Genomic DNA, 24,718 nt, shown 5'->3' with positions numbered 1-24,718 from the left:
TAAGGAGGGCACTGTGTTATTGCTTATCCATCTAGCTAAGCATGGTCACAAAGCTTCGCTTAAAAAATTTCAATATTGTTGTAAGGAGGTCGCCTATTTAGGCTATCTCCTGTCAAAGGAGGGAAGAAGATTGACACCTGAAAGAATAAAACACATTTCTGGCATGTCTGTCCCAAATACACAGAAGGAAGTTAGAGCCTTGATAGGTATGGCTTCTTACTGTAGGTTGTGGATCCCAACTTTTTCACTAGTGATCAAACCGATGTTGGCTTTGACGAAGAAGGGCATTTCTTTGCCATTGCCATGGAACGCGGAACACCAGCAATCGTTTGACTTGCTTAAGACTGCATTATGCTCTGCACCAGTTTTTGGCACACCAAACTATGAAAATGCCTTTGTGTTGTTTGTGCATGAATGTGATGGATGTGCTTTGGCTGTATTAACGCAGGAACATGGAGGGAAGAATAGGCCATGTGGTTACTTTTCTTCCGCCCTTGATCCTGTAGCATGCGCTTTGCTAAGATGTTTGCGAGCTGTCGCTGCTGCTGCTGCGTCTGTAAAACAGAGTGAGGGAATGGTCCTAGGCCATGATCTAACCCTGATGGTGCCTCACTCTGTAGATATTCTACTGAACCGAACTCAAACGCAACACCTCACTTCTGCACGGTTGACAAGATATGAATTGATCTTGTTTGCTCCTCACATACAAATTAAGAGGTGTCGTGTTCTTAATCCGGCTGAACTCCTACCTTTCCCGCAAGATACTACTTGCGGCGATGAAGTGCCACATGATTGTTTGTATACGACCGAAAAAGAGACAAAGGGTAGAATTGATTTGAAAGATACTCCTTTAGATAATCCGCAAGGAGAGCTGTTTTGTGATGGCTCCTGCTTCAAATTTCCGGATGGTACATCCACAGCTGCTTATGCGATCACTACATTAAGCACTGTTGTGGAAACTAAGAGAATCACGCATAATTCTGCACAGGCCGCAGAGATTATAGCATTGACCCGAGCTTGTGAACTTTCCGAAGGGCTTGTAGTAAATATATATACTGATAGTCAGCATGCCTTTGGGGTGGTTCACAACTTTGGGAGACTTTGGTCAGAGAGAGGGTTCCTAACTTCACATGGCACCAAAATCCAACATGGCTCCCTAATAGTACAACTACTCTCAGCGCATGCGCTCCCTACTCAGTTAGCAGTTATGAAATGTGCAGCACATCGAAAGATTACAGATGATATAGGAAAAGGGAATGCTTTCGCTGATCAGATAGCTAGACAAACTGCTATCAATCTCCTTACGGAGATGTATGTTTCAAGGGAGACTGTAAATGCTTATGCAATGGATGAGGGTGTTAGGTCTGTACGGGATATCCAAGCTGATGCCACGTTAGAAGAATCCAAAAGGTGGGCTGAAGGCTTGGGGAAACTTGATGATGATGGGTGTTGGGTGGATATAGTGGAAGGGAAATGGTTACTCCCTGACGCGTATGTAATGATGATGGTCATCATGGCCCATGGTCCTACGCATGTATGTACCCAGAAGATGACAAAAATGTTAGAGAAAGTTTGGGTAAATGACAAAATTTTGAAAATTGCCCAGCACTACGTCCAGGAATGCATGATTTGCCTACAAAACAATGTGGGAAAGGGGACAGTAACTCCAAGGGGAAGTTTTGGGCCACCCTCTGTCCCCTTCGAAGTGATCCACTTTGACTTTATTGAAATGGAACGATGTGATGATAAAAATATGTGCTGGTGGTTATCTGCGCTTTTAGTAAATGGGTTGAGGCTTTCCCTGTTAAAGATGCTACAGCTATGACTACTTCAAAAATCATGTTAAGGGAATACTTCCCGCGGTTCGGGCTACCAAGAGTTATCATGTCGGACAATGATCCACATTTTGTCGCTGCTGTAATTCTGCAGATATGTACGGCATTACGAATTGACAAACGGTTCCATTCGGCCAGACATGCGCAGAGCGCTGGACTAGTAGAAAGACACAACGGTATCATTAAGAACAAGCTTGTTAAGACATGTGCCGGCACCAAACTAAAATAGCCGGACGCCTTACTGATCGTGTTGTTATCCATGCGTACAACCCCTCAAACTAAGACTGTGCTCTCTCCGTTTGAGGTGGTAATGGGGAGACCTGCCAATATTTGGAACCTTCCTAAATGCAATTAATTGAGAAATGTTGAAAATGTATTACTTTCAGATTATTGTAGCCAGTTGACTAAAAACCTGTATTTGATACATCACCAGGTACGAGAAGCTTTACCTGTGCGATACGAGGGCCCGGGCCACAGCATACGGCCTGGAAGCTGGGTGCTCGTCAAATCGTTTGAGCGCTCCTCCTGCTTTGAGCCTCACTGGCGTGGGCCATTGCAAGTCCTGTTGGTCACCCAGACAGCGGTGCGGGTCGCTGGGAGAAAAAACTGGATACACGCGTCCCACGTCAAGAAACTTCCTCACCCTGTGCCACATGTTACAGAAGAAACAGAACCCCTCGCTGATACTGCAACCAACAATCCCAAAGCAGTAAGTAGCACTGAGAGTGTGTCAGAGAATCTCTCTGAGCCCGTGAAGCTTGAGGAAGCTGCCATTTTGTCTCCACACTCTCCAAAAGTTTTGCATCCGGAAATTGCTATTTCAAATTCGCCACCTTCACTTGCTTCCAACACGTTGCTTCCAGCAGGAAGTGACGACATATTGTTTCCGGATCAATCAGTACCGGGAAAAGTAAGGTACAATCTACGTCCAAGAAAATAGATTTACGGCACGGTTTTGCTGTGCATCTGATAGACTTACGGAACGGTTTTTCTGTGCATCTGATAGACTTACGGCACGGTTCGCCTGTGCATTTGAAGAAGAAAAGGATCATTGAGGGCTTGTTTTTGCCCAAATTTCAGAAAGGGGATTCTGTTGGCTAGGGTTGTGGAAGGACTAAGAAGTCGCTCGACCGGGAGGTCACCAGCAACGAACTTTGGAGTATCCGTTTGAAGACTACAATGCCTGCTACCGCTACCGCTCATATGGGACTTGTAAATACGGGGGTGAACAACCGGTACAATGGGCAAAATGCCTGGGCCCCGAAAATGTATTGCTGTATTTTTATAATGACATTTGGGTTTTTAATAGTTGCTGCCTTAGGATTGTGGTACCTTGAGGAAACTCATTCTTTAGAACTTTTGTTGCCTACCGAAAGTACACCTATTGTTCCTACTCCCTTTGTACATTTGCATACTCTATCCCCTAGGGATTCTCAGCACAGACAAAGGTACCACAATAACACTCTACTGCTTATCATGAATGCTACGCATGCCATTTTTAATAAATCTAACTGTTGGGTCTGCTCACATTTACCGCAACACAGGGATAAGGGGCTAGGTTGGTATATTCATCCTTTACCTCTGACAACTGCTTGCTATGCTTCTCTTAGAGCACTGTTCTTTGGCCGGTGGAATGATAGCATCTCAGGGAACTTTGATGGCACCAATTTGAATAGTTTTGAGAAACGTGTTTTGACTCCCCTGGGATGCTCGCTTTTCGCAAACAGGAGTAAACCGAATGTTGCTTCTATTAGGCCTTCTGATAGACTGTCTCGTCCTTTCCAATCTTTGATTTCCTTTAAGATGGCTCCAATAGGCAATAAGGATGCCATGCCTCCTCCTTACACTGTTAACCATAGCCCGGATTCAGGTTTTTTTTGCATACAGAGGAATGGAACTCAGTCAATGGGAAATTTTCTAGGTTGTGCCAACGTTGCAAATTTGACTGGGGAAAATGGACCTTTGTATGTAGGTGAACCTATCTACTTTGTCTGCAGTAATGTAGCATTCCCATGGTTGCCCAGGGATTGGCAGGGAACCTGTTATTTAGGGATCCTGTTACCTGGGGTGTTTATAGCTAGTACAAGAGAAGTTTCAAAGGCTTGTCCACGGCGGGACGAGAATGGTGACACCCCAGCACAAATCTTGGGAGATGTAGCTAAATCAGTTGTGCCATTTTGGGGGCAGATAGCGAATTCAGAAGATATCAGAAAACTAGCGAGAGTACTGGAGAGAACCATCAACCGAACCACGGACATACTCTATAATATGATGTTAGAACAAAAGGCAATAAGATTAGTAGCACTTCAAAACCGAATGGCATTAGATATCATTCTGGCTGAGCGTGGTGGAGTGTGTAAATTAGTGGAGTCCGCTTGCTGTGTTTTCGTACCAGATTCCTCCCCAACTATCTTCAAGGCAATACAGAATCTGCACGTCCTTAGTTCCGAAGTGCATGTTCCCGAGGGAAACTGGGATCTAAGCGCTTGGTTCTGGGACTTCTTGTGATCTTGGGGTTGGAATGTACTTTCGGTCTTGCTAATTATTTTGGGAATCCTGTTTTTTCTTTGTTGCTGTATTCAATGTCTACCTGGTATGTGTTCAATGCTAGGGGGATGTTGCGCACAAACGATAGGTTCGATAGGACATAAAGTGTATGCCCCGGATAAAACTTCCAAAGAATATGTGTTGAAAGAAATTTTAGCAAACAACCTGATGGCAATAGATATTTCAGACAGTGATTCAGGGTGCATGGCCGATGATGCATGGAGCTATTTGCAAGGAGATCCAAAGTAGTTTTAGCACTTGGCAAAGGCCAAAAGGAGGGTTTGTCAAAAGAGAAATTATATCGTGCCTCCTATTGCATATGTATATTGGCCTACGCCAAGCTGCTCGTAAGTCGCTTGCGAAAGAATCCGTGTTGCAAGGTCCTGACCTTAAATCAATGTAAGCCACCATTTCAGGCCAATCCGCCATTTTAGGATTCGCTTTGTAAAAGTCACCCTGTGAATTAAAATGGTGGACGATGTCATTCCAAAATACAACATGGCCGTCTTGACCTCTGTACATAGCTAATATGTAACTTGCCTGCAGGCCACTTGTTGAGGTCGAGAACTGAGACCTTGTCCTTCTTTGACCTGTGTGTAAAAGGATTACACGTGCAATGAAACTAATTCACAAGCATATGTTGAAACAATGTAGTCAAATACTGAACGTAGAACATTTGTTTAACTACATTGTATTAATGTTTGAGAAGGCCTGCATGGAAAATCTTAGAATACACAGTTATTGCATAGGCTTGTTGATACATGTATTAAAGGCAAACCAGTTATATGCGGTTGTTCGAGACTTGGCACGAACCCTAGATCGGTGATGTATTAAGTGGAATATTGACCCGAAGTGGGGCTGGACATCATGCCCACCAAGTGTATAAAAAGCGAATGCATTCTAATGTACAACGTCTCTCACTGAACACACTGAACCACGCTGGAGTTCGTTGTGTTGTACTGAGGGCCGATAGCTATCTGATTTTGCTATGTTTTTGTAACTGGATTCAGTATAAAATAAAGTACTTTGTATGTTCCTTTGTAACCTGTGTTCGGTGTATTTCCTTTTGGGGTACTCAGCCTCGATATTTTGATTTTGTTTTCACAGTTGGCGCCCGAATAGGGACCCTCAAGATTGATGCCGGTTTTCACAATGAGGTCTCCTCAGATGGGGGTTATCATCAAAGACGCAGTCAGGGAAGTCCTCCCCGCCATGCTAACAGCACCACAGATGCTTGCATCGGACCGCCAGGCCCTGGTGCAGCTGCCTCCTCCGGCTCCACAGCCAACTCCGAAACCTCTGCCACCTCCTCAGCCTCTGGCTGTGGTCCCTTTATCCCAGCCTCTGGCACCATCTACTCCTCCTCCTCCACAAGATCCTCCTGATCCGCATGATACGGATGAGGAGGAGGATCCGGACACAACATCCTCAGCTAGGGCGTTCCATGAACGTCTTGCTGGCTTGGCGGAGTACCTGGGCCTCCCCCAACCCGAGGTCGAACAGCCGGCAGAGGGGGTTCTGGCTGAAGTCATCACAAGATGCCCCTCAGCCAACACAGGGATTCCACTGAAAACCGATGTAGTCTCCCTGGCCAAGAAGGGATGGCTCAAGCCCCACTCGATCCAGCCGGTCAACCGACGCCTGGACGCCAAGTACAGGCAGATGAAGGGGGATACACTCTTGCTCTCGGCCCATCGACAGCCACACTCCTCAGTGATCGCTGCGGCATCACTATACTCCAAGCCTCAGCTTCCACCTCTGCGGCGCTGCTAGGCAAGGAGGAGAAGATCTTGGAGGCGTACGGCAACAAGATCTACTCCAACGCCTCCTTGCACCTGTGTCAGACCAACGCAGATGCCATGCTGGCTGCCGCCAACCAACGGTTATGGCAGGAACTTGCGGACTTCCTTCCGGAACTCCCCACCCAGTTCCAATCATGCTTTAAGGCGGGGCTAGATGAAGCCAAGCTCATAGTGCATTACCTCATGGAATCCACAGTGGCTCATATCAATACTTCTGGCCGTGCCATCTGTATTGCCACGGACATGAGGAGAACAGCCTGGCTCGGGCAACGAAATTCAACCCGGATGTCCAGGAGCTCATTCTAGATCTACCGTACGGGGGGGGACCTCTTCCACTCCTCTATGGACGAAGAGTTGGACAAGAAGAAGAACAGCTCACAAATGGCGAAGTCTTTATCCATTCTTACAAAGACCACGCCCAAATCGTACACACAATCTCAGCAGCGCTCAGAAAAGGGTTGTACATATGGAGGGTACTGCAGGTTCCAGTAACGCAGATCCAGGCAGCCGGACCGATTGCCGTCTCAGACCCGGCACAAACAACAAAAGGTGGGGGAGTAAGGGCTTTTTCCAGTCCCGCTCATCAGCGTCAACATCCGAGGGAAAGAAGGCATTACACGCCCCTTCGGGTCCACGTGTCTCCGGTGGGGGGCAGGCTTGCTCTCCATGCACAATTCTGGTGCCAGAATTTCACGGACCCCTGGCTCCTCTCCGTAGTATCCAGGGGGTACCGACTTCCTATCCCAGCCTCTCCTCCCTCCTGCCCTCCACTCCCACAGGTTGGGACAGCAACTCTTTTGGCGGAGATCCGGTCAGTCGTAGAGAGCCAGGCAGTGGAGGAAGTCCCAGCCTCCCAGCGAGGCTTTGGCTTCTACGCCAGGATTTTTGCCATTCAGAAGAAGAACCAGGCGGGTCTGGGAGTTGTGCTGGACCTTTCCACCCTCAACATCTCCCTACCCCTGAAAAAATGCAAAATGGTTATGCCAGCTTTTATAACGGAGACATTGGACAAGGGAGACTGGATATGCTCCCTGGACCTGAAGGATGCGTACCTACATGTCCCGATTTGGCAGACCCATCGTTCTTTCCTACAGTTCAGGATCATGGGCTACCATTTCCAATACAAAGTCCTTCCATTTGGCCTCAACTCGGCCCCAAGGGTCTTTACCAGACTCATGAATGCTGTGAGGCCCTCCTCAGAGTGCAGGACCTCCACATCTACCCATACCTCGACTGCTGGCTCGTCAAGGCTACATCTCCGGAAGCGGTTTGCCACTCTTCCCATGCCCTTATGAACACTCTGCATGACCTGGGCTTCTCGATCAACCTCAAGAAGTCACAGCTGCACCCTACGCAGACTCTGGCATTCCTGGGACTCATTTGGGACATGTGCTCCAAGAGGGTTTTCCCGTCGGAACACAAAATCTCATCCATCAAGAGGGCCACCACCCACTTCCTCAGCAGAGAGGGGACCTCGGCATGGTGGTACCAACATCTCCTGGGTCTACTGGCGGTGGTCCTGTTAGCCGTGCCACACACAATACTAAGGATTAGAAGGGTTCAGCTGCACTTCACAGCCTCATGGAATCAGGAGCGAGGCTCGCAATCCGAGCTGATCAACGTTCCTCCATCTCTCCACCCAGACCTAACTTGGTGGTCCATGGACTGTAACCTATGGACGGGCAAGCCCTTTTGGCCGCCCTCTCCGCAGGCCACCCTCACCAGACTCCTTGCTCGAGGGCTGGGGAGCCACCCTGGACGATCTCTCGGTCCACAGAACCTGGATTCAACAGGAGCAGGAATACCACATCAATTGGTTGGAGCTGAACACCATCTGGCTAGCGCTCAGAGCATTCCTACTACTTCTCAAGGGAAAGGTTGTCCTCATCCAGACAGACAACTCAACCTGCATGTACTACGTCAACAAGCAGGGAGGCACCAGATCCCCTTCTCTGTGCAGGCTGGCGATCAGCATGTCGGAATAGGCCCTGGAAAACGACATTTACCTCTCGGCAGTCCCCCTCCCGGAGGAATCCAACCTGGAGGCAGACAGGCTCAGCAGGCTGGGGTGGACAATTACGAGTGGCAGCTAAACAATCTCGTTATTTAGGAGATCTTCAACAGGTGGGGTCATCCCCAAGTGGATCTCTCTGCCACCTGGCACAACAGGAAGTGCTCCCATTTCGCATCCTGGAAGGGTCAGGTCCCCAGCTCTCTGGGCGATTCATTTCACCTCCAGTGGACCGGCATGAAGGCCTGCGCCTTTCCGCCTACTCCCCTGATCCACGGGGTAATTTGCAAGATCAAGGAGTCTCACCGACACCTCATCATTCTGATAGCTCCATGGTGGCCGGCCAGGCCATGGTTTTCGGAACTACTCTGCCTCTCGTAGGTGCCCCCGGTACACCTTCCGACAGGCTCAGCCCATCTTCTAGCGCAGCAGGGGGGCAGAATCATCCAACCTGCGCCAGGGAAACTAGCCCTCACAGGTAACGCTTTGTCACCTTAGCCTCTCACGGGCCAATCTGGAGATCCTACAGGGCGCAAGGAGAAAAGCCACCAAGGCCCAGTACAAAAGCAACTGGACCAGATTCTACCACTGGGCAGACTCCAAGGGAATTGACCCCTTGGCCTGCAATTTGGACACCTGCTGTACATACCTTGCCATTGGGGCTTACAGGAACTCGGAGGAAGGCATTTTTTCCTCCTCCAACCCTATCGTCAAGAAACATCTAACTGGCCTCGCTAGGCTCTACCCGCCCGTCAAGAGACCGCACCCTGTGTGGGACCTTAACATAGTCTTGGGTGCCCTGGCACACAAACCATTCAAGCCAATGGCATCCGTGGACATTAGGCTGGTCACCATCAAGACAGCGTTGCTAGTCAGTCTTACCTCGGCTCGCACAGTCAGTGACATCCAGGCGCTGGTCGCCTCTGAACCATATACCATCTTTCACAAGGACAAGGTAGTCATGCAGACGCACCCGGCATTTCTGCCCAATGTTCCATCTGCTTTTCACTTGAATGAAGAAATAGTCCTTCCTACGTTTTTTCCCGGATGTCAGGCGTGCCCTAATATTCTACTTGGACAGGACCAAGGGCAAGTCGGACGCTCTGATCTGTCACTTTCGGAGGTTCGAGGCCAGACTATCGGGCCTCGAAGTCCTCCTTATCCCGCTGGATGGTCTCTGCCATCAGGGAAGCGTACGAGGGCCACCACAAGCCGCTCACGGCCAACATGCACGCCCACGCAGTCAGGACCAAGGCAACAGCCATCGCATTCCAGCGCCATGTCCCTTGGCAACTCATCAGCAGGGTGGACACTTAGGCCTCTCCCTCGGTTTTCTGCAAGCATTATTGTTTGGATGCCGGCTCTAGATCTGATGCGGCTTTCGGACAAGTGGTTCTCAGGAACCTATTTGCTTAAGGAGGGTCGCCTCTCCACCGTGGGGCTACAATCCATGGTAATCGCCCATACAGTATGGAGGAAAGGGGATGGAACGTAAGAGTAATTATAAGTTACTCACTGTAGTGACTAACATACTCTTAATCCATAGTCCCCTTTCCTCCATACGTCCCACCAACCTCCCCCCTAATAATAATGGTGTAATAACACCATTATTTCATAATGAGGCAATGTTAAATCTATTGTCGACACGTCAATGGGGACTCAGGTGTGGCACCGGAGGGCAGAGTCAGGGCAGTGCATGCTCCCTGGGCCACGCCCTCGCGTGCTTCTAAATTTAAAGGGGAAGAAGGTTTTTTCTGGTGAAAAAAGTTCTGTCTCCCGTCCTTTGGAAGGGACGTCCATACGGTATGGAGTAAAGGGGACTATGGACTAAGAGTAACATAATTTTTTATAAACCCTGTCCCGGGGTTGCAAGTGTGTGTGGCTACGCTCCCGTTTTTTGCCGGGACCCGATTTCAAAATTCCAAAATCGGGCCTGGCATAGCTCTTCCTGCGCGAATGGGGCATGAAATGCTTTTCACGCCCTGATTTCCTCCCCCTTCGCCTCCCCGACTGCTCTCCTCCAATGAGAGGAGTGTGTCTGTGAGCACACCCACTTTCCGCACCCCCCCCCCGCAACAGGCCAGCAACATAGAAGTAGGACTACTGTTTGTTTACTTTAGTCCTACCTGTATGTCTGTGGCCTGTCCCCACTTTTTTATTTTTCCTGTCTGCTCTCCCTAGTTGCAGTGCTTATGAGCGCAATTGCACGGGCTTTGCAGCCCGGATGCTGGTGGCCTCCCAGTCCTCCCTGAAGTTCAGCTTCAAGGGTGCTCCTCATGCAGGGTGTGACATGAGCTGAATTCAAAGGGGCATCGTTACTCGACATGGGCACTGCTCCTATGATGCTGTCGACTTTACACCAGACACTACAAAGTGAATCTGAATGCAGAACCTACTTCAGAATTTGGGGCCAAGGGGTTGTTGACTGCATCATCTTGAATCCCCACATTTGATTAAATATTTCAAAGTGTGTGCAATCACTGAAATGTCAGTGACATTACTGACCTTACGATCTGGCTTGGTAGATCCTCAATTCGTAAGGAGCGTGACAAACACCAGTGAGGAGGCCATGGGCCTCACTACACTGGACCGGCACACTACGAGTCTGCGGGTGGGTGCCGTCCCACCGGCCAGGTTCAGACCTGGCGGACGGAACGGCACCTGCCCGCCGACTTTCATGGAATCACTGGCACTGTTGCACATGGTGCCGGTGCTTCCATGCTCCCCATTCCCATTGAGTCCTATGGGACCCAAATGAGAATGGGGATTTACATTTCCCGATGCTTGACTTCATGGACCGCCGGTGCTGTAATGCCCCGGTGTTTCCGTGAAGTCAGGCAACGGAAAGATTTGTAAGCCTGGCGGCAACCTGACAGTTTTCCCAGCACGGTTAGGACTTGTAATGAGGCCCAATGTGTGGATTACCTAGAAGTAATCTTCATTACTTCAAGCACTTGTCTTCCTCGTCACAGTCCAGCATTCCCTACCTCTTCACTCGAATGGGCCGGGCGTGACTTGGATATTACAAAAAGTGGGATATGACCACTTGCTTTGTATACAAGAAGTAAAGAGAAAAAAAGTACGATGACAATCAAAGAGGTTGTGGCGGGACTAAACCATATTTGTTATCTATGGGTGGCAGCACGTGCTTGAGTCAGGAGCAGATGCTGCTCAATTAGTAAGGACTGTGATGGGGAAGAAAAGGGACCGAGACCAATGGAGATTATGTGTAAGTAATGTGTGCATGAACACGAGTGGAAATTCATAAGTCATTTGGAAAAAGAACATTATTTGCCAATGGTCCCCCGTCCAACATTTAATCAGTAGACTAGAGTGATCATTCGGTTTTACTTTCCCACATGTAATTAGCCTGGAGATCTATACATGTTTACTCCTTGATTAAAACTGTAATGTTCTTACACGTTGATAAGAAGGCAAATCTTGTGTGTGCTCTTTTTTGTGTTTGCATGATATGGTGTGTAACGTCCAGACCGGCGTTCTGCAGCACTCTGTCCTTTATGATTAACTATAATTATTTGTTCTCATGAATCAATTTGCAAGCAGAAAGTATTTGTAGTAACCACAAGATGGCAGTATTGGATTAAAAGTGAAGATAAGAAGTTGTGGCTCGTAATCTGTGTACTTATGTACAAAATGGTGTATATTAATTAGGACCTCTTTGGCGATAAATCGGTGGTAATTGTGCCGAATGTCTGACAAAATACGTTACTTTTACCGCCACTTGATCCTGTTGGTTTACCACAGGATTACAAGTGTTGGTAGGGAAGTATTAGTTCACATTTTATTTTTTGAGGGGGAGGATTGACCACCAGTGGTATTACGGAGGGGCAATTGTTCCGATTTTTGTAGAAAAAGTGGAGGATTTACCTCCAGGAAAGTCCTCCACTTTTCCCCCAAAAATCATGGAATTACCCCTCGGTGCGGTGGTGGAAATTCCGCCAAAATGTATAATTCGCTGGAGCGGGAAAACTGAAGGCAATTCTGTAACCAACTGAAAAAAGTGACGGTAACAGAATTACCTCAACTTTTTTCCCTGCACCGCCAAACTTGGAATGAGGTGTTTAGTCTCTTCCTTGCTCTAATTTAAGCGACCTTATAGATGTTTGTGATACGGATGATCAGCGAAACAAGACCTTATACAGAGGTAGGTAAAGATTGCAAACAAATGTCGTAAACAGATTTAAAACATAATTTCTTTAAAAAGCCAGATTTTTGGTTAAAATAACTGATGCCATTTAGAAAGATGTTTGCTGTCCTATGGTAAACTCAGCCACGCACACAACATACACACTACCATAAACATTCTTTATCAACTAGTGGCTGTAAAATGTCCCAGAAAGCTGTTTTAGGAGACAGGAATCTGAAACATTTTTCCCAGATGTATTAAGTGCTCCAGTGGGGGATGGAATTCTGTGCTCGCTTAAACTGCAGGAATTGTTACGTCATAACTCGACTGTCACAGAAGTGGCGCCATTTTCTTTTTGCAGGTGAATAACGATGTCACCATCAGACTCTAATATATGGTATAAAGTATCCCTTCTGCAGGTTGAAAGGATATTCTGACCAAACAGAGGAATGAGTCTGAAGGCCGACTTCCTTTATAAAGTCACAGAACCCTGAGGGGACTTGCAGTATCCTTATTATGGACTCTAGGGGATATTTTAGAAATCCATGACCATACACTGGCATCACCTAGAACATCTGGCCTCTTGCTTAATGTAATGCAAGGTATTGTGCAGTTGCTGATACATATAATTAAAGTACAATCTGTTTGGATTTTTAAAAAAAAGCTAACATGCAACTTCTAATTTGTTGTAGAAGTAGAATTTAAGCAGTTTAATTGATTGCATTAAAACACGTTTTTGCTTTGTGCTTTAAAATAGGCAATAGCATGCAGACTCTTGCCCTCTTTTGTTAAACTCCAGTAGTGCACAAAACTAACATGGGTATTGCGGGCTGTTGTGTAAAGGCTTTTATACGGATAGAGCAGGCAGTTACTGCTGGATGCAGAGAAAGAGGGCCCACACTTTGGAGATGCATGTCATTTTTCCAGCCCAAAGCTTTGCAAACCCAGCAGAGAAATGCAACAATCCTCATAAACACAGAAGGGAACCTATTTCGAAAATTACAAGAATTTGAGAAGCCAAGATCTAGGAACCAGAGAGAAACTCTGACACAGACATTAAGCAAAATGAGTCTCCAGGTTGCTAGACCGAAGCGACATCCTCGCAGGCTTTCTGCTCCCACTGAACAAGCCCAGGCCTCCTGTGACCAAGTGCAGAGTCATTGTCATTGTTTATGGTGATTACCCCCACTTTCGGGGTCTGGGAGGTGCAGTACTGGGCCGCTAGCCAGAACCATACTCAGGCCCAAGCAGGGCCAGGGCCTTGGCAAGGGTAGCAGGATGTTGCCACCCCATTTGTCCCCCTTACGCTAAGTTATCGCTGGTACCACCCAGGAATCCCGGCTGGGAGGCGGCAGGAGGCCTGCCGGTAAATGGGGTGAGGGGAGGGCAGCAGGGAGAGGGGAATCCAGAGGTGACCTCTGGGGTAGAGGGGTGCAGCTAGTGGCACCTGCACGCAGGGAAAACGATGGCGACTAGGATTCTGCACATGTCACAGGCCACCTGGTTGATCAGCACCTCTCACCCGGGTACTATTGTAGACTGGACATTGAAACACAGTATTACAGATAGAACAGGTAAATGCAGCAAGACAAGATCTGCCAGCAATGTTTTGTTAAAGGTTTTTACACTGCACACTGTTGCCACCTGCGCGGTCTCTTGGCGCTCTGGCGGATCTGTAATGCACTGAGGCCAGTAGATAAGTTGGTAGGACTGAGCGGGAAAAGAGCAAGAGAGCTTTGATGTGCTGTTGGCAGCTTCAGTTTGGATACACCGGTCACCGAGCGTAGGTGTGTTTTTTGGTTGGTGGCCGTGTGACGTGGACAACACTATCCATGTCCTCTTGCACAGGCCCAAGTGTGGAAACCCCAGAAAACGCTACTTTGAAGAATTTAGCAGGAGATCAGCCGCTTCACAAAGCTCCAATAGGCAAATCCTGCTGTGGGGGAATTCAGAGACCAAAGGGAATCCAGCAGAGTGCCTAGCAACCAGCAAAAGAGCGCCAGGGGACCATTCCGGTGGTGATAGTGTGCGGTACAAATATCCTCTAACATTAACACCAGTATACACTCAGGAGATATCATTAAACGTATGACTGTACTGCATTGCAGTGTTATCATGCGTGTACGTATGGTGTGCACTCGGTGATAACGCGACTTTACGTAGATAGGCTGCCTATTTTACAGACTACATTTTGAAGAAAGTACAACAGTATATGATTTTTCACCAATGTTCGCTTATTTCAGACCAGTAGGGAAAACTATGCACTAAATATAACCTTACACAGTGGATTATCATCATTTGCGAAAGCATTTCTACATTTGTCTTACAAGTGAGGGCTTTGTATTCTTGTGCTTTAAACTTCAGGGAGAAGGAAACGCAACTGAGCGTATTTCTGAGTGCATGTTGAGTGCCAATGGCACGTATGTGACGTCCATTGCAGTCGTTTCTGGTGTTAATGGCACACACACAATTCTTGCCACAGAGCAAGGACCCATGCAGCCTGCAATAAGCATCTGTAGTCGTGTCTACTCAGGTCAACCGCAGGTGTTGTACACAATTTCTTTCTCCGCGTATGTGTGGTGTAAATGGTGCGATGTTGTTTGTTCGTGGCTTCTGAAGGATCGGTCTTCAAGCCGTTGAATTTGTCAGATGTATGAGTGGTCTTGCATTGGCTCCATCGCCTCGACTCTTGGGGGCAGCCATTTACGTCTATAGTGAAGAGTTTCTATGCAGCTAGCTCTCGTAAGTCTGGTGTTGGGTTGTCTTCAGGGATGGCTTTACAGATCATGAGATTATGGCCATGGTAAAGTGTTTTTCGGTTTGGTGGGTCAACTGCACCACTTTGTTAGGCCATGGCTCGGAGACGAAGCCAGCAGAGTTTTCAGAGAGCTGACAAAAATCACTCTTTTGAGGTGAAAATGGCCGCCATTTTGGAACCTCGGTAGATGGTGGTGTTAATGGAAGAGGCTAAAATGTATTTCCTTTCCACAGGGGATCTGGACACAGTAGCTGGTACTTTTTAACAATTTAGAACTGTTCAATGGGTACCATGGATTCCGATTAGAAGTCTTAACATTGGGGAGCGGGTTGGCCGCAAGTGCACCATTTTGGTTTAGCTTGATTTGACCCTCTGAGCAGGATCAGGCTTTGGAGACAGTCATGTAGATCCGGCTGCAACATTGGCCAACGCTGGTGCACAACGGGGCGATAAAGAGGTCCAAGATCCCTGCCCACAGGATGCGCACGGGTGGCATGCAGACAGTGCACAGCTGGATACAGGGCATTGCACACCTGCAGAGGGAGGAGAGAGAAAGAAGAGACTTAGGGACTGGTTTCCAAGCACTAAGTGAGCATAAAAGCCGCTAGTTGCTTCTTCCTAACATTACATTGTGGTCATCTGAAGCTATATGGCCCTATTAAGCCCTGCTCCCAGGATAACAAAGCTGTGGTAGCGTGTGGGGTGGAAAAGCAACTCCAGAACTCGGAATCTGAACCCCTCTTTAGGCTGCAGTCTGTGGAATGATTGCAGTGAGTAGTGCACGCACTGAGGTTACTTGGGGCATCTTAACATGTATTCTAGGGTAATCTTATGTCATAGGCATTTATACTGTTCCCATTGCCACTGCAATGATGTCTGGGATCAAGGCTTGCCTGAACCTATATTACATACTAGTGTGAAAGCCTGAGTACATGGGCCACAGTGCGTGAGGAGCTGGCAAGCGTACAGCTGGCTTCATAGATTTCCTAAGGCAACAGCTCCCTCTAGCAGTGATAACAGGAGAAGCGGGCAGTCTCTACTGCGCATGGCTGCATCGGACAAACGTACATCTGGCCTTTTATTATACTGTATGATTGTGCGCATGCCTGCAATTGTAGACCTTTGTATTTGGTAGTAAGATGAAGGGGTGAGTAAGGAGCACATGTGATGGGTATTGTCCAAGTGGGAGGAAGCTCAGAAATGTGGGGTGCTGGACTGAAATGCTGATGCCTTTAAGGGTATATACTGGATGGCAGGTCTAGTACATCCAGTTGTGTGCATGCAGAGAATGCATGTGGTTGGTTGCATACATGGGTTGCCACTATTAAATGTGTTTCCAGCTTCCTTGTATATGCTAGTAGCCTGTGTAATATATAAGTGTTGGGTGCAGGCTTCTGACATTGATGTATGTTGGAGAGCTGCTGGCCAGCATATCTTATTTGGTGGTGCACAGCCCCCTGTCCCTCTCCCCCGGAAACACTCTGATCACCTTTGTGAAGTGTGCATTTCCAAAGATTTTACATCTACATCGCCACTATTTTTGGAAGCACACCATTTTGAGAATCTATGCCATTGCACTTATCCACACGGCTATGCTCAACTCTTATGTTGTTTCCATTTGGTCATAGCCGCGTGCCACTCCACAGCATGCCCTAAAAGTGCAACTCAAGCAGTTACACCTATTGTAAGTGTTGGACAGAGCCACTTACAGTGATCGGGCCTTTCTTAAAGAAAAAGCAACCCGGGCTCAGAGAGCACTCAGAGGTGAGAGGCAGAGGCAGGGGAGTTGCTAGGTCTGGAAAAGATCCGGGGCTAAGCTGATGTCGGAACTTTTGGGACTGGGGGCTAGCTAGTCTTTTGGCTGTAGCTCCTGAGATTCTATCAGGGGCTACAACCAAAAGATCAGGGGCTATAGCCCCTTTAGCCCCCCCCTAGCAACGCCCCTGGGCAGAGGCATAAATATACTCCTTCGATTCTGTTCTGCCGGACCTCCATCCAGCCCCCACAACTGCACATAGTGGAATATCTGGCCCTTGGAATGCGAGATACCTCCTATGATGTCAATAGCTGAGCCAATGACGACAATACATGGGCATATGGGGCACCCAGTCAGTACAATTCACTGAAACCAGAATACCGAAAATCACCGAAATTATTAAATAAATATATATAGGGTAGTGGGGTAAGGGGTTAAAATGGGTTGGGGTGGCGTTATAAAGATAACAAATCAGAGGGTTTGCGGGGGACCCGCCAAATAAAAAATAAAACATTCAGTATCTTGGTCATGATGAAATCTACCACTCTGATTTTTCCGTCAGTAAAATCACATATAACCGCATATGGTCCAGAAATCTGACATATGATGAGAATACATGGGGCATGGTTAGATACCCCGGCATATGATGGCATACCTTGCCATATGATGGCAGTAACGGGGTATATGCTGGTATAAACGCATGCAAACGGCTTCTTAACCGCTGGGATTCCCAATGAAGAATTTGGCCGTAGTTGGCCTATAACATGGAGAGAACATGGAGAGAAGGACCTACATGGGATTTGCCTTGACACGGGAAACCTGTCAGCGGTTCATGTGCAAGGCCCTGATGATGAGCCTGGTGGTCGAAACACGTGTAGGCTGGCTCCTGCAACTTGATAACGTGTATCAATAAACAGCACATATATCGTTTTGCCATATCATATTAAAAATCTTGGTATTTGAATTCGGACTAGGTTTGTGAGCGCCATGGCAAGGGATTAACATAGCCACCAGTCAGTTCCCTTTTATGTGACCCTGGGTCCGGGTCACCACAAATCCCCAGCTGTGCAACTCACAGGTGCAGGATTTACAGATGACTTAGCCAAAACCCTGGACAGTCCCCACTTCCTTCTGGTTCCCAACTATACAATGCCAGGCATGCAGCATATGTACAAGGGCACACTGTGGCAGTATTTGATATAGTGCTTGGACCCAGGCACCTGATGGAAATATAAAGGAAATCACTGGTCAGAACTTAATAGTAAATGTACAAAAGTGGTAAATATGATTAGTAGCTTCATTGGAAGAAACATGGGGTGGTCGATACAATCAGTCCTGACGTTATATACAGCAAGAGCAAAATCAATTCTCCTTTATGGAATAGAGATTTGGGGCTATAAATATACATCAAACATTCGTAAATTCGAAGCTCGGATTCTTCGTAAAGGATTTAGGTTACCCCAAACTGTCTCTATAGAATACATTCTCCTAGAATTTGAACTGAATAGTATTGACGTTGCCATGACAACTAGAGTAACATTGAGTTATGATAAACTGCTGGCACTGAATAACAATACGAATGGAGTGAAATTTGTAAGCAAATGTAAGGAAATTGACATGTGCAATAAGATTGGCCCATTAGGGAAAACAATGGTGATGCATAAATTGTGGTTTGACAAATACGAAAAAAAGAATGACTGTCAGTAAAACACTAAGGCCCTCATTACGACCCTGGCGGATTTTTTCCGCCATCGACGGACTTTCCGGCCATGGCGCAAAGTCCCTTTACGCCATGGCGGATGGCGGACTTACCGCCCCATTCCGAGGTCGGCGGGGCGGTAAGTCCCCATTGACCCATTTACCCTTCCCCATTCCCATTTCGGCCCCATAGGGCTCAATGGGAGTGGGGAAGGAGTTAATTACGCCACCGTAAAATACGGTGGCGTAATTAACACCAAGGTCCCAGAGCGCCATGGATTTTTCCGCCCGCAAAAAGCGGGCGGAAAAATGACCATGGCGCTCCAGGAACTCGTAGTTGGCGGTAAGGGGTCCGCGCAGCTAACGCTGGCGCAGACCCCTTAGCGCCAGGGTCGTAATGAGGCCCTAAGATTCAAAACCTGGCTGCGAAAATATGGCAGAGAAATGGATGTTGAAAAAAACACAGTGCAATTAGCAACTCTGAATAACAGCGGGTGGTATCTGCAATGCCGTATTCATCGACTGATACCACCAAAATATATTCAGGCATATCCATCTTACAAAGTCATGCTTCAATATCTTCTACTTAAATTTAATAAGGGAGAAAACCTAGCGATAAAAGAAGTGCGGCTGGGTATTCTACGCTCAGAGAGGTGGTGCAGACTATGTGGTAATTTAGACCAAGAATCTCTCAAACATGTTTTAACAGATTGTGAGTGTTTAAATTAATTAAGAATGAGTTTTTTAAAGCAGCATAACAACCAGCTTGATAGTAATAACATCGAGTGGTAATGGGACCTGTTTTTAGAAGGAAATGATATGAATTTGATTTATTTTATGATCACGTTTTATTGGAAATGTATTGAAATATTAAACTTATTATCAGAAGGAGTGTTCTAAAAATGGATACATGAGGCGTTGTTTTAGATATCAGTTATATTAATAGAGACTTCCTCTTTTTTTTAAATCGATGTGATAGAATGATACACAGTGATGCAAAAATGAGGTAAATCTGACGATAGTAAGAAAATGTGGATGAAAACAAAATTATTTTAAATTACTATGTGTATGAATTTGTATGTATGTAAATTGTTTTCTTTGTGATATTATCGTTTATTGTAATGTATGTTGTATTTACAAAACCAATGGTTGTACGTAAATTAAATCAAATAAATAAATAAAAATTATAATGCAAGTACCTGGGCATATCACAGCACTACCTGGAGAGAAATAGGGGTAACTGAGTACACTTTATGTGTACCTGAACATTTGATGCCAGTGACCTATCATGCTGGGGTCATCCTGGTACATGCTGCCTGTTCATTGTACATGGTGTTAGTATCTGGTCATAGTATGACACATTGTGAGAGATTGTGTGAACCTGGAGGTCATGACTCTTCCCCCAACAGATATGCGAACATGGCAACTAATTCCAACTCCACTGTCATTCCCCCTTCCTGCCACAACCCCACAATGCATGGTACAGTGGGGTGCTTTCTGCAGCCCTTACATTGGGAGCAAAGAATGGCTGGATGCTAAAGAGCTGTTGATCAGTACTATTCACGAGTCAGCTGTTCCACTTGACGGATATCCGCAGCTGCTTGTCTGACGCACTGTGTGTGTTTCTGCATGGATGTTTGTGCCACAATGCAGGTGTATGTTTTAGCCCATGTTTGTGTACCTTTCTACAAGTGTGTGCAAGTGGGAGTCCATGTATGGCTTTCAGTGTGTAGAGAATCCATTGCATGGAGAAAGGCCTGCCTGACTAACTGCACCCAATTAGACGTGCTACCCCATTTAAAATCAAAATAGGTCACTCTCGCTTGCGCTTCCATAGTGTTATATCAGAACCGAAAATGTGCCCGCTAGCATTTGGCGCCTGCCCCACTTGTTACCAAAAGATGCAACACCTGCCAATTATCTTTGTTTGAAACCCCACATACATTGCTCAAATCTGTGTAAGACAAATAGGAGGGGAGCAAAGGGGAGGCACTAGAAGAGTGATGTCAGGCGGGAAGGCCCAAGAAAGCCCCCGGAGAACCTGAAGTATAGGTTACATTGCGTGGAACCCGGGCCAAGCACAACAAGAGTGTGAGAAAGAACGTTCCCTCTCCCACGCCCAGTATATGAATGAATGTGAGGGAGAAGTAACATACATTCATTCATACATGCTGCAAGATGCTAAGACACAAAGGCCAACAGCCTGTACAAACGTAGCAAAAACTAGGAAGCAAGAGGAGGCGGGAGCCATTTCTTGCATGCTGGAGAACTAAATCCATAGTCCAGCCAAGTATGTTAGCAATGAAGCGAGCAAGTTGAATTCCCATGGCATGAGGACAACAAAGCCTAGAACCCGGCACAAGCCCAGCCAAGATTGCCAGAGAAGGCCCAAGATTGTGAGCATCATAAGGTACACAACTCTAAGTTCGAAAAGAGGAACCATTCGTTTCAATTTCATGACAAAACTGAGACAGGAATTGCTTACAACCCAGTCTTTATAACACGGATCGAGAGTTTTGTGTTTTAAATCTATTGGTTGCAAGTGTAGGGAGTACTGATTGGGAAGCATCTGTTTAGAGATAATGAAGGAATATGAATATTGTTTATTGAAAGTAAGGGCAAATACATGTATAGAATTGTGGTTGGGTCTAATCAAGACCGTGATAGATAACGGAAGTCAAATGGACCGTAATGGGAAACGGAATAATACCCCCAGTCCACGTCGAGTCCATGAAAGACGACGAAAGAGAGGAACAAGAAGTAATACTGTGTTTGGGGGCATCAACAGAGAAGCTAATGGGAGGCCGAGAAAGGTGAGAGGAACCTGCTGAACTCCTAATAAACGTATAGAAGAGCTACTTTCTATTTCAGAAGTCTTTTCTCACTTTCACACCACCATGGATTGACATTGTTTATGTTAGTACGGAATCGTCACAGCACTACACTCTAAATGCATGCCCTGTAATGTGTCTGCTTGCCTATGAACCCACACACCTCTGCACTCAGCTGCTGTCTTATTTGCCACATTGACTGGAAGGCACTCTTCTGCGTGAATGCGAGGATCTGTATGGACCCCATTGTACAGTGTTTCTGGAAGAAGCACTACTCCCTATCTTTAGTAAACAAATACAAATGCAGGAATATATCGGTGTGCCGGTCTGTGAATTAGGTGGTAATGTAACCCAAGTAAAGGTTTTCAATGTTCCCACTTAAGGTGGTCCACTAGAGATTCAAGTAGCCTTTTAGCTGAGTCACATTTGTAAAGATACCAGGAGGACTGGGGTCCTTAATAATGTTCCGTTAAAAATACAAAATGCAGCCATTTTGTTCTAAATGTATGCATTTTCCAGTCGAGTTGCTGCAGCGGGTGAACTCGGTTAAAATGTCACCTCTCCCGCTATTGCTATGTGTATTTAGGGAATTCCCTACTAATTTAATCAGAGCCCAGATGAGTGCTATCGTTCCAATGTTTGCAAGCTTTATTTGGAAATATAAACATCCTCAACACAGATGTCTTAAATTAAGCATGGGCGCCTCAGAGGAGGGACAGGCCCCTGAAATATCCATACCCGTTCTTCTGAGGATTACAGTGCGATCAAATCCTTGTAGGTACAAGGCTCAGGTTTAATATCTTCCTATATTCAAATTGTACTAGATTGTCTAAATGTAGGAGATGCTATCATTTGGCAATACCACTTCTGCAAAAACTACAGCAGCGCACGCTCTGCATTTACGGGGGATAGAACAGCTGAGCATTTGCGGATTCCCAATGGTCATTCGTTTACACCTTTACTCCATAACAAAGACCGTTCTAGTATTTTCGGTGGGAAGCGCATTGTGCAATTTTTTTTAGGTATCTACACACGGAGAGATATTTAGCTCTCTAGAATGCCATTTGGAGTTACAAGTTAGAATCCGTAGAGCTAACTTTCTCTAAATCAGTTAAAGGAAATGGCTCTAGTACTCAATATCACTTGCATCAATTATCTCATGTACCCCTTTTGGCTGATGGATCAGGGACAACGTACTTTGCTGAACTGCAAGTCGAGGAGGCTGTCATAAAGAGTTTAAGAGATCCGGGAAGTTATAACAATGACTGTGAATACAGTGGTTGTGTTACACCCCAGATTATTGGAAAAGCGGATGTCCTCCAGCACAGGGTTGCTGGTCATTGTGCAGTATATCAACACCTGGGAACAGATATTTATGAGGTGCCCTGAGATCGGGGTGCACTGATTCCCTATAGCTGACCACATTCTAAAATGTTGGGGTTTGAAGTATTTTTGGCCAGTTCATATTCAGGAACAGTGTAGGGGGTTGGGGGGCAAAGTGTGGGGTGATGGTTTTTATTTGCAATGAGCACGTATGTGGCATTGGAGAAGTCTGCCACCATCTTCCATGAAATCCTTGTGGTGTCTATCCGGGACCGACATTTACCACATACAGAACATGATTTATTTGAGGGTAGGGTTGTACTAAACGCGTTAATTCTATTTGGGCAATATTTGAAGAATATCCTTTGATTTATGAAGTATCTCCTCTTTTTGATAGTATATATTTTGCATATTTTGTGCCTTTTTTTCGAATGCCTTTTTCAAACACTGTGTTTTGTGATTGATAAAAGGAAACAAGGGAGCAAGATATCAGATGGTACTGGCCACAGGTGTCTTGAAAGAGGAGAAAAGAACACATGGGGGGTTGTCCTGACTGAAGCAGTCAAAGCTAATTGCAATTTATTGGGATGCAAATAAAATTTGATGTGTATCTAATCCCCTGTTATATCTCTTATTTGTATATATCCAGGGGAAAGATGGGAGAGCACCAAGGAGAAAAAGTATACCACGAGCACTTAGTTAATATGAAACTGGGAGTATTTTTTATTTATTCCCCTCAGTCAAATGTTCACTTTTAAACAAACACACAGAAATTGCATGGACCCATAAGTAGTACAGGAGTTACGTTATACAATCAAACAAAGCAGAAACAGATTGATGCATAAGTGTATCATCAGGTGACATTCTAAGAGAAAAACCTATGTACACGCAGATTTCTTATCATATTTAGTACATTTCATGTTCTTCTCATTAAACACTTTAGATGGATAAAAGGTAAGTAGCACGTCTACCTCTATCTAATAAGACCAACAGAACATTTTGTTGCTCTAACACAGAACCTTAGGTCTAACGGAAGCCAGGCTAGAGGGTGACCAAAATGGATCGACGTCACTGACATAAATCAAAAACAATTGGAAAACGGGGACCTATAGACCCCAAAGGGGGGAAGGGTCCCTGGACGTTTCGGCTAGACAGTGGATCACAGCCTTCTTCATGGAGCCAAGGTTTGGAGGACCCCTGTGAAAGAGGAAGGGGTGCTATAGTTAAAACACCTTATGTAATGGCAGGGCATGGTATATAAACAGACTCCCAAAAATTAAAGTTAATAAAATACATACACTAGTATATACTGATAAATTAAGGACGCTCTGGTAAACTCATATTGGTGGTCAAGTACTGACCTTGCTCAGGACTGAGTCCTGGGTGATAGCCAACTGGCTAAAATGAAAATCCGGTGAATAACTAGTGGAAAAAGGTGATTGCTTCTGGCACGGTGGAGCTGGAAAGCAAGTGCAGGAGAAAGTAAGGTTCATGTACGAGAAGGCCCCCTGTGGTGTAGCTACAGGCAAAAAACTAGGGTGAGACGACAGGCAGTCGGGGACTGTTACAGCGCAATTACCTGGAGTTGAAATTGATGACCCCGGCACCTGGGCAGTCAAAATAACGAAGAGCCCGAATGGCCGGCTAAGGTAACTGGAGAACCGCGGTGGACTGGGACAGTTCGAGTCTGTGGAATGAAGACCAAGATCAGCTCGAGTCTGTGACATAAATAAAAAATGCAAGGCAAAAAACCTGGCCTCCCGTGGGTGGTAAAGGAAGCAATGCACACCTAGCTAGTGCAAAGGCAGTAAAGAAGGAACCGCAAATAGCTGCAATATGCGAGCTGCGACATACACGTTCGATTGTGTGCTCGATGGGGCACAGAATGAAGCTGTGTACGCCGTGCCGGCCCGCGCATGCTCAGATGTAGCAAACTACTATACCTCTGCGCATGCGCGTGGGGAGTAGTACCCCTGCAACAATATGCTCGCGTGAGGACGAGCGGTCCAG

At 46.3% G+C, this 24,718-nt stretch overlaps 1 protein-coding gene across 1 annotated transcript in view; it reads right to left on the bottom strand.

Annotated features, from left to right (window-relative positions):
- Positions 1 to 13,024: 13,024 nt before the first annotated feature.
- Positions 13,025 to 24,718, bottom strand: part of LOC138567320 (caveolin-2-like) — a 64,770-nt gene continuing 53,076 nt past the window's right edge. The window contains exon 3 of the mRNA XM_069645406.1: positions 13,025 to 15,633. Coding sequence (XP_069501507.1) covers positions 15,483 to 15,633 — 151 coding nt within the window. The 3' untranslated portion in view covers positions 13,025 to 15,482. The remainder of the gene's footprint in view (positions 15,634 to 24,718) is intronic.

The sequence above is a fragment of the Ambystoma mexicanum genome, chromosome 2p (assembly GCF_040938575.1).
Source record: "Ambystoma mexicanum isolate Mex_15411 chromosome 2p, UKY_AmexF1_1, whole genome shotgun sequence".
In the NCBI taxonomy this organism is placed as follows: Eukaryota; Metazoa; Chordata; class Amphibia; order Caudata; family Ambystomatidae; genus Ambystoma; species Ambystoma mexicanum.
Note: the sequence above shows the minus strand (reverse complement) of the source record. Positions and strands in the feature narration are given on the sequence as shown.